The following is a 10422-nucleotide window of genomic DNA, read 5'->3' as shown; positions in this document are numbered from 1 at the left end:
TTGAACCGCCAGCCGTCTGGTTAGCAGGCAAGTGTCTTAGCCACTATGCTACCAGAGCTCCTAGAGGTCTTAATTCCACAGGGAAGAATGTTCCTCCCTGGGGGGACAGCACTGATTCCTTTGAACTGGAAGTTAAGAATACCACCTGGCCCTTTGGGTTCCTCATGCCTCTGGATCAACAGGCAAAGAAGGGAGTTCCTATATTGGTTGGTGTGACTGATCCTGATTACCAAGGGGAAATTGGATTGGTATTACATAATGGAGGTAAAGAAGAGTATGGCTGGAGTAATGCATCTTAATACTGCCATGCCCTGTGATTAAAGTCCATGGAAAACTACAGCATCCCACTTCTGACAAGAATTCTAATGGCTCAGACCCTTCAGGAATGAAGGTGTGGATCCACCCCACCAGGCAAAGAACTATGACCATCTGGGGTGGTTTGTTGAGGGGAAAGGGAATATGAAGTGGGTGGTGGAAAAAGGTAGTTCTGAATAACAGTTACAACCTCATGACCAGTTGCAGAAATGAGCACTGTAATTTTTATGAGTGTTTCTTTCTTCTTCTTTTTTTTTTTGTGTATAAAAATATATGTGTGTATAGCAAATACTTTTGTTTTCTTCTTTCCCTTATCCCGTTACTAATAAAACATAACATGTAAACAGGGCTAGTACATTTTTGCTGTTATGCATGTTAGTTGTATCATGTTAGACACAAGTATGACTTTGTGTTTAGAGATTATGTATGATTTAGGAAGATGTGTACAGGTCCCAAGCTGACAAGGGGTGGAATGTGATGGTTAATGTTACATGTCCACTAGGTTCTAGGCTATAATTCTCACTATTATGTAGTTATCTTTTTGTGATGTGCTGTGAGGAGAATTTCTTTGGGGTGTGGTCTGCATCCAGTATATATGGATGTCCTGGCAGAGCACTGTCTCTCCTTGAGCCTTCATCCAACTCCTCATCACCTGACCTCCAGTTCTTGGGGCACGTGCTGACAGCCTGCCGTCTGACCTGCACATTTTGAGTTTGTCAACCTCTGCAACCCTGTGAGTTAGGAGACGCTTCCAGCTTGATGCCTAACCCACAGATTTGGGACTGGGCCAGCCTCCACAACTGTGTGAGCTATTTCCTTGAAATCAATTTCGCTTGCTGTCTCTCTCGCTCTTTCTACATATATATGTGCTTCACTGGTTTCACTCCTCTGGAGAACCTAGCCTAAGACAGATTATGTTAGCAGATGCAAGAGTATTTCAGACTTGGAATAACGTTTTCCCTACCCTTACTCCTTCAGAAATTTCAGTAATAAAACAAATCTAGAACTGGATTATTCTCTACTCCGTCAGGTATGATCTTGGGCCACTTTCTGTTTCTCAAATTTCTTTCCCTGTAAAATGGGAATAATAGTACAGCCGTGATGGAGTTGTTGCGAGGAGGAGATGAAGGCTGTAAACGGTATGGAGATCCTCTCATCTCTGTAAGGGACACAGTGGAGGTTATCGGCAGTCATCATTTTCATCACCATTAGTATTTACTACTTAGGACTTTTATTTAGGAATGGTGGCTTTTCGTAAACTTTCACTGCTGTCACAGCACATCTCATCACCCATTTTATGATAAAGCACTGAGCCAATAGAATGAAGCACCGAGATGTGTGGCTCCAATGAAATGATCAGGGCTTAGAGAGAGATGGTAGGGTTGAGGGTGGACTTCGTAGGCTGACAGGAGTGCCTCGGGGAGAGCTTCCCCCAGCGTGAATCGGAGGAGGCTGAAGAGTGTGGGGGCTCTGGGGGCACACAGACCTGAATTGAAATTTTACTCACCGTTTTGTAGTGGGGAACACACCCCTTAGCCTATGTCTTCTGTAAAAGAAGGTTGCCAGAAGTCTGACCTTCAAAGGGAGCATGAATCACTGTGAAGGTATTGACCTGCTTATCAGGTTGAAGCTGTGAAAGACAGTGATTATAGCTCTTTCCAAAGTAAAGAAATAGGCGGTGTGGTTGTTGCGCAGCCTTCCTCTGCCAGAAGCCTGGGAGTGAGGACTCAGGTGGTGCTGGGGGGACGGGGGGGACAGGGGTTGTTCAGTGTCAGCTGCTGTCCTTACCAGATGGGCTGTTGGGGCTGACACTTCCACTGTTGGCTGCGTTTGTCCAAGTTCCCGGGAAGTACACACTCTTCTTCAGAAGAGTCATGGGGCTCAGAGATTCTGTTTTCTGCTCAGTGGTAAAACTTCCTTTCCAGAAGAATTTAGCAAAAATTCTGTGCACTGTTTGGAATTGTGATTCAGGTGGAGCTTTATAATCTAGACATTATAAGGTGATTAGGGGATTGTTTGAAGTAGGGTGTGTGTGTGTGTGTGGTTGGGTGATGAGTGGGTGACAGGGGTGATGGCAACTCATGGACGGTCCCATGGTAAAGTAGGCAGTCTTTTTTCACCCTCTTTAAAATGGTCAGCAGAAGTTGTGTTTCTGTTACCCGTACATGATTTTATAATGATAACACACACACACATGTGTACACGAATGCTCCATCTCATCAGCCCACCTTTGCAAACCTATTACCTGGAGGGAATCAGGAAGTGCAGAATATCATTCACCCTTGGTTACCTTACAAGTCTGGGTGTTGGGGAGTCTTGTGGCAGAAGGCTGCTTTAGTGTTGAGTGTACACCTACGTACATGTTTGCTGTGAACTTTGTGGGCAGGATTTTAGAGTGTTAGATATACTACCTAGAAGTTGGAAAACACTGGCTTTGGGTATCAGCAGACATGGTCAAACTCACAGGCCTCAATTTCCACCACTGTATGGGAACCACATTTCACATGTCATCTGGCACCTCACACCGCACTTCCTTACATCTGTATTCCCCACTCTGCTGTGGGTTACTTGAGGGTAAAGACTGTCCCTTCTTCCCTCCATCTTCATCCTAGGTACTGAGCACAAAGCTTGTAACTGGTATTCCTATACTTTGTACAGGATGCATTTTGCTACTGATCGGCTGTGTGACTTTGGACAAATCACTTCACAGATGTTATTTATTTAAAGATTAGTTTAGATGAGGTATGTTTGATTCTCTGCCAGCAGTATTCTTATTCCGATGTTTTCCTTTTGTGCCGAATGAACCTGCTGTGTTTTCTGTGTGGCCATTGTCTTAACTGAGTACTGTCCCTGGAACTAGCAGGAGGCCCACAAGGTAAAGGGCAAGGGGGAGAGCACTGTCACTCCTGAGGTCTCTGGGAATTGGTGCCAGTGTTTCTGCTGTTTTTTAAAGAATGCTTCTTAACCAGACATTGCCTTGAAACATTGCTTTGCACCGAGTGTGCTTGTTCATTGGCCTTGTTTGTCATCAGTTACAGGTTCATGGTAATGGATCGTTTTGGAAGTGACCTTCAGAAAATATATGAAGCAAATGCCAAAAGGTTTTCTCGGAAAACTGTCTTGCAGCTCAGCTTAAGAATCGTATGTGTGCTACGTCGTTTTTGTTTTGAACAAGTTGTTTTTAATACAGTAAAGGCAGATTGGTGTTGGCGCTTGGTCCTCTGCTGGTTGTGCTTGGCACTGCCTTAATTTACTCTGTGTGGTGCTCTTGTAGCTGGATGTTCTGGAATATATCCACGAGCATGAGTACGTGCACGGCGACATCAAGGCCTCCAACCTCCTCCTGAGCTGCAAGAATCCGGACCAGGTAAGGGAGACTCTGAATCCTACACTCTGAAACCTGTTGTTTGGCAGCAAAACGGCTACTTTGAACTTTTGAACCCCACAGAAGTCTGACTTTTTGAAGTCGATGTGGTAATGACAACGTTTGTTCTTGACACTTTCATCTAGTTAACATTCTACATTTTTGATGCAATTTGTTGGCACTTTATCAAGTTGGCTATTTTGCCCTAAATAATATTCAGGAGAAGTACTTGTGATACAAAATGAATTTCAAAGAGCTGTTTGGGGGTGGAAGCTTAAAATTACATAGTGCACCGATGAATTATGTTTGCCTGTCTGCTTTGTCACTTTTTTTATTTCCTTTGTTCAAGAAATCCATCAAATGTAAGTGTTCTGTTCCTTGGAAAATTTGGTCTTTAACGTGTTGATTATTCAAATCAGTTGGCTTACGGAAAGAGCTCAGCTGTCTAAGTCTGTGTACCCGTAGTCTTTGGCATTGAGATGTGCACATCTGTGTTTTTTCCATCCTTTTCTACCTGTGTCTCGCCTGGGAAGGGAACAAAGCTAGCGTTGTTAACCTTCACCTGGGTCGGTTTCATGGGAGCAGAGAGATCTACATGTTTTCTTGCCTGTTTCCATGAGTTTGGTAACAGGAAGGTTTAGTTGACACCCATGGCTGGGCCTCTGTCTGAATGTTCTCTGTGTGTCTTCGCTTCTTACGTGATTTTGCATGAGAAGGGGTGATGGCAGTGTTTCCCTGTGCTGGGTACTTTGATGATTGTATCATTATTGTCTGAGCCCCACGTGGTACTCTTCCTTTCATAGTCATCTTCCATGTCCCCTTGCTTAGGATTTCCTTGACGTTTCTGTCTTTTCTCTTCCATCTTCTGTCTGCACCCCGGCCCCAGCTCAGGCTGGGAGCGGTGTAGAGGCGAGTTCTATACAAGTGTGACTGAAAAACGTGTCCCACAGGCCTGCGGCTTAGCTCCGCTCTCCCAGCCATCTTGTTTAGATGTTTCCAGGTGTGACACACCCATACGCACATGCACACACAGCCGCTGAGCTGGCTAGGAGCCTGAGTGAGGAGGATCCCATTAATCAAGTTGACTGGCAGTGTCTCCTACAACATGTGAGAGGACAGTGTGTTCTACCTGCAGTGCCTCCATGCACTGCCGTTTGTGCACATCAGCCTTGGGGCCTGGGGTGCCTGGGCGCTGGCTATGAGTTGGGTCACATATTGGTGCGAGATCCACTCCATGTTTGACTTCAGTTTCCTCTTGTGATCAGGAGCATCCATTTGTGAGACAGTTACCCAAAACTAGACGTGAGATATTTGGCCGTGGCATGGAATACCAACTGTCTGAGCTTTGTATGCTAGTTAGAGCCATGTGTGATGCCCACAGATGTCTATGTATATCATGTTAATTTAGTTTTAATGAAGAAGACTTAACAGTATTTAAGTACAGATAAGAACGTTGTCTAAAAGTTCTTCAGACCACTACTATCACCTGTGAAATGCCTTTGTGAATTACACTGGGATTGGTCCTTTACTCGTAGAGAGGCAGGGGAGTAGAAGATAACTCGTACCTCATGGATATCACATGCAAGTAAAATCTTGCTGAAAATAATTCAAAAATGTTTGCAGCAGTATATTCACAAAGAACTTCCAGAAATGCAAGCTGGATTCAGAAGAGGATGTGGAACAAGGGATGTCATTACTCATGTCAGATGGCTCTTGGCTCAAAGCAAAGAATACCAGAAAGGTGTTTACTTGTGTTTTATTGACTGTGCCAAAGCATTTGATTGTATGGATCATAACAAATTATGGGTAACATTGAGAAGAATGGGAGTTACAGAACACTTGATTATACGCATGAGGAACTCATACAGAGACCAGGAGGCTGTCATTCGAACAGAACAAGGGGACGCTCCATTGTTGAAAATCAAGAGAGGAGTGCATCAGGGTTGTTTCCTTTCACCACACTTACTCAATCCATATGCTGAACAAATAATCCAAGAAGCTGGACTATATGAAGAAGAACATGGCATCAGGATTGGAGGAAGACTCATTATTAATGGCCTGCGATATGCTGACGACACAGCTTTGCTTTGTGAAAGTGAGGAAGACTTGAAGCACTTACTGATGGAGATTAAAGACTTCAGTCTTCAGTATGGATTACATCTCAACATAAAAAATACAAAAATCCTCACAATTGGACCAATAAGTGGCATCATGATAAATGGAGAAAAGATTGAAGTTGTGAAAGATTTCATATTACTTGGTTCCACAATCAGCACCAATGGAAGCAGCAGTCAAGACATCAGACGGTGTATTGCACTGGGCAAATGTGCTGCAAAAGTAAAATGCTGAAGAGCAAAGATGTCTCCTTGGAAAGGTGCACCTAACCCAAGCCATGGTATTTTCACTTACCTCATATGCATGTGAGAGCTGGACAGTGAACAAGGAAGACTGAAGAAGAGTTGATGCTTTTGAGTTGGTGAAGAATGCTGAAAGTACTATGGACTGCCGAAAGAATGAACAGACCTCTTCTGGAAGAAGTACAGGCGGAATGCTCCTTGGAAGCAAGAATGGCCAGACTTCTTCTCACCTACTTTGGTCATGTTGTCAGAAGGGACCATTCCCTGGAGAAGGATGTCATGCTGGGTAAAGTAGAGGGCCATTGAAAAAGGGGAAGGCCCTCAATGAGATGGACTGACACAGTGGCTGCAGTGATGTGCTCAGGTCTAGCAAGGATTGTGAGGCTGGCACAGGACTGGGCAGGGTTTTTTTCTGTTGTCCACGGGGTTGCTATGAGTGGGAGCTGACTCGATGGCACATAACAACAACATGGGTAGCCGAGTCAGCAGGCTACCACCAGGCGCTTTGCTGTGTGAAAGTGCCTGCCAGTGTCCAGCAACAGGTATTGAGGGTTTTTTCTGCACTTGATTTTGTTTCAGACTGTAAGAGTAGAAGATTTATAATCCCTGCTCAAGTCAAGGGGACCAGATTAATTACAAGCGTAGCACATTATTGTTGAAAAACAGGTATATTGTCTTAAGGCATAGCATCTAAACTATAGCTACATAATCACTTAAAACATTTTTCTTTGGGGGAAAGAAAAAAGCCTTTCAGAATTAAGTTTGTGCTGTTGTTTCCCTTTTGGATCTGATTGTTTTATGTGCTGGGGTCTGGCCTTGAGTTCACCTGCCTGTGGTGTTTCTGTGCTTCACAGGCGGATCTGTCTGGTCCTTTGTCTTGTCTTTGACTGTGGTGCTTGAACTTTGCAGGTGTACTTGGTAGATTATGGCCTTGCCTATCGATACTGTCCAGAAGGAGTCCATAAAGAATACAAAGAAGACCCCAAAAGATGCCATGATGGTACTGTTGAGTTTACCAGCATTGATGCGCACAATGGTGTGGGTAAGTAGACAGCACTTGAGCAAGGAATACACTGCTAGTAGTTTCCAGCCCGTTCCCTTCTTAGTGCAACCCCAGTGCACTTCTTAGTTCTTTGTACATTGATTGATGGATTGATGAATTGAGTAATTTTGAAGAGGTGGGGAGGATGGGGAAAGAAGGGAGACCTTTGGCTTCTAACATTGTACATCAGGCCATCTTGAGTTCCTTCCCACCTCTTTCCTTCCAGTTTTCAAGAAAGACCAAGAAGGTTTTACCAATGAAGACTTAGTCACCTGCTGTGGGAATCTTTGTTTGTCTGTTTTATTCAGTTTAATATGAGTGTATTTCTTTCCCCTAAAAGACATCAGTTGTTTATGCAGCTGCAATTTTATGGCAAAAACCAAAAAACCAAACTCACTCCCATTGAGTCAATGCCGACTCATAGCGACCCCCTTTGGGTTTCCAAGGTGGTAAATCTTTATGGAAGTAGATTGCCCAGTTTGCCTTCCACAGAGTGGCTGGTGGGTTTGAACCGCCAATCTTCTGGTTAGCAGTCAAATGTTTTAGGCACTACACCACCAGAGCTCCTTATGACAAGTAGACTTTTATTTTGTCACCTATTAAATTAGCCTATACCTTTGGAGGTGTCCCTCTCTTCTGCACCTGTTCAACACTATGGAAGGTCTCAAAGACCCTGTTTTCTGGGCCTTTTAAGAGTTTATATAGCATTTTCAAGATCATCACATTTTCCAAGGACAGTAATAAATGTATTATTGTTTCATAACTCATTCCTGGACTCCTAGTGTCACTTTGAAACTCTAGCATTTACCAGTTTGGGTTTTAAGTAAGTGATTGCTTGGAGGTAAGTTCCATTCTTATCCTGCCCAGTGCTGATTATGTTTATTCAGTGCACTCAACACTAGGATGGAAACCAGACTCTCGAGTTGACTGGCTTTGCCTTATTGCTTCGTGGATCTTTGAAATGACACCACGGAGATGGTCTCAGTTTGTCTAATCTGCTTCTTTTGTATTTGTAGCCCCATCAAGACGTGGTGACTTGGAAATCCTTGGTTACTGCATGATCCAGTGGCTCAGTGGCTATCTTCCTTGGGAGGATAATTTGAAAGATCCTAACTATGTCAGAGATTCCAAAATTAGGTAAAGAAGAACTTTTAATCAATTATTTTGGTCCAAATAATGAGAAGGTACATGTATTTTCCTCAAAATTTGACAGAACTATCATTTTAGCTGAAACTCATGTCAGAATCAGAAAGGGGCTTGGTAAACAGCAAGTTTACTTAGTTCTTTGTGGGTTTTAGACGGAGGCCTGGGAGCGCGTTCGGGATGGTGCTGCTGGATGCAATTGTCTCTGTTATTATTTGACATTAAAGTTCTATGGCATCAAGCTTCAACCAATGACTTGGTCTTTATCTTTTTTTTTTTTTAACAGATACAGAGAAAATATTGCAAGTTTGATGGACAGATGTTTTCCTGAGAAGAACAAGCCAGGTAAGAGAGAGTTCTGAAATATTTATGGAGGTTTTGTTTTTGGGGGGTGAGGGGGGCACGTTGTCCATAGTCCATCTCTTAATGTAAGAGCTTAGGTGTTTGTAAGTGGGTCATTGTGTCCCATTGGCCCTCATCACACAGACACTGTCCTTTTCAAAAACAAAATACCTAACCCACTGTTGATTCCGACTCACAGCGATCTCCATAGGATTTCTAAAGCTGTACATTTTAACAGAAGTGGATTGCCTCATCTTCTACCTGCAGAGCAGCTGGTGGGTCTGAACTACCGACCTTCTAGTTAGCAGCCAAATGCTTTACCCATTCTGCTACCAGAGCTCCTTTTCAAAGGTGGGCTAAATTCTTTCTGGGGCCTCATTTAGTTCTTGTTCAGTGATTGCAGGAAAGGAATAGAGTTTACTTGTTAGTTCCATTCATTCATTCATTCAGCTGGTGTGTTTTGGGGGCTTTTTGTGCTCCGGGGACTGTGTGAGGCACTGGGTACCCTGTCAACAAAGCATGTGGGAAGCCTTGCCCTCAGGGAGTGAACATTCTGGTCAGGACAGCCAGTGGATACTCCGTGGTGGTACTGTGGGCCGAGCAGAGAGCAGGGCCAGGGGGCCGGTGAGTGGAGCGGGGTGAGAGACAGGAGGACGATTGACGTTCTAAGTGGGGTGGCCAGGATGGCCTCACAGAGAAGGTACTGCTGTTGGAGCCTTCGTATGGAGGTGAGGAGGGGTGAGCCAGCGCAGGTCTGGGGAAGAGTGTCCTCGGTGGAAGGGACAGGAGAGCCTGCTGTGGGTGAGGGAAACCTTTCATTAGGTTTTTGCTTTTTCTTTGAGCAGGAGTGGCAGTTTGGAGTGGGAGAGTGATGGGGACTGTGTCACTGTTAAGGGAAGCTGCTCCACCCTCTGTTCTGAGGACAGGCTGCTGAGGGAGCAAGGAGGGACCATCAGGAGGCAGACAGGAGGCCCCGGGATGAGCCGGGGCAGGGGCGGCAGGGGGTGTGTGGAGTGTGGCGCTGGGACATATGGAGAAGCCTGTCTTTATGCGCTTACTCACTCCCTGCTTCTCAGGGAGGTCTCCCGGCCGGGTGCTGTTTGTACTTGCACCCTCCCAAGCACATCAAGAGATGGCACACCATGGGTGCCGCAGAATTCCCGGGCTCTCCCTCCTAGCCTGACTCTAACACCAAGGACTTGTTTGTGGAATGTACAGAAATGAATCATACAGTGAACAGAACAAACCTCTGCCCTCCTGAAACCAACACTCTCGTTTTTTAGTGCCTTTTATCTTACAGTCAATATTACGGTTGTGGAATTTCGCCCATTGTTGCATGGCTCCTAGGGGTTTGTTCGTTTTCATCTTTATGTAGTATCTTAACAACAACAACAGCAACAGTGATATAATCATATTTACATCATAATTGATTTATCTAGTCAACTGTGGGGTGGTTTCCAGTGTTTGGCAGTCGCAGCTCTGCAGTCACATATGGAGTGTGTAGTCTGCCCACAGTTGAGTTTTGTGTATTATCTGAGGAAGGGGCCCCATTTCCTCCCCATGCTCATGCTTGTGTTCCCTTGATGGGCAGCCTTTCACCAAAAGACCATTCTTCTCTGTGCTGCCACCTTCGTCAGAACTCAGGTGTCCACATCTCTGTGGGTCTCTTGATGGCCTTGTCGTCACTCACTGTTGACCACACCACCTTACTCACTGCAGCTTTGCCTGGAGTCTTGCTTTCTGGTAGTTGTGCCCTCATGCTGTGTGGTTCTTTAAACTTGACTTTGCAGTTTTAGGATCACCTTTTCAATCTAGCCCACCCTCACATTTGCTGGAACATTGTTTGGGATTTTAAGGGT

General features: G+C 44.7%; 1 protein-coding gene across 1 annotated transcript in view; it reads left to right on the top strand.

Moving 5' to 3' along the window:
- The window catches only part of VRK1 (VRK serine/threonine kinase 1), an 80728-nt gene that overhangs the window by 23272 nt on the left and 47034 nt on the right, over positions 1–10422 (top strand). The window contains exons 6-10 of the mRNA XM_007944611.1: positions 3348–3456; positions 3590–3682; positions 6946–7078; positions 8095–8215; positions 8508–8566. Of these exons, the coding sequence (XP_007942802.1) occupies positions 3348–3456; positions 3590–3682; positions 6946–7078; positions 8095–8215; positions 8508–8566 (515 nt within the window). The remainder of the gene's footprint in view (positions 1–3347; positions 3457–3589; positions 3683–6945; positions 7079–8094; positions 8216–8507; positions 8567–10422) is intronic.

Source organism: Orycteropus afer, unplaced genomic scaffold, assembly GCF_000298275.1.
Source record: "Orycteropus afer afer isolate SDZICR_OR568_19922 unplaced genomic scaffold, OryAfe1.0 scaffold00128, whole genome shotgun sequence".
Classification (NCBI taxonomy): Eukaryota; Metazoa; Chordata; class Mammalia; order Tubulidentata; family Orycteropodidae; genus Orycteropus; species Orycteropus afer.
This window is presented reverse-complemented; position numbering and strand designations above follow the sequence as displayed.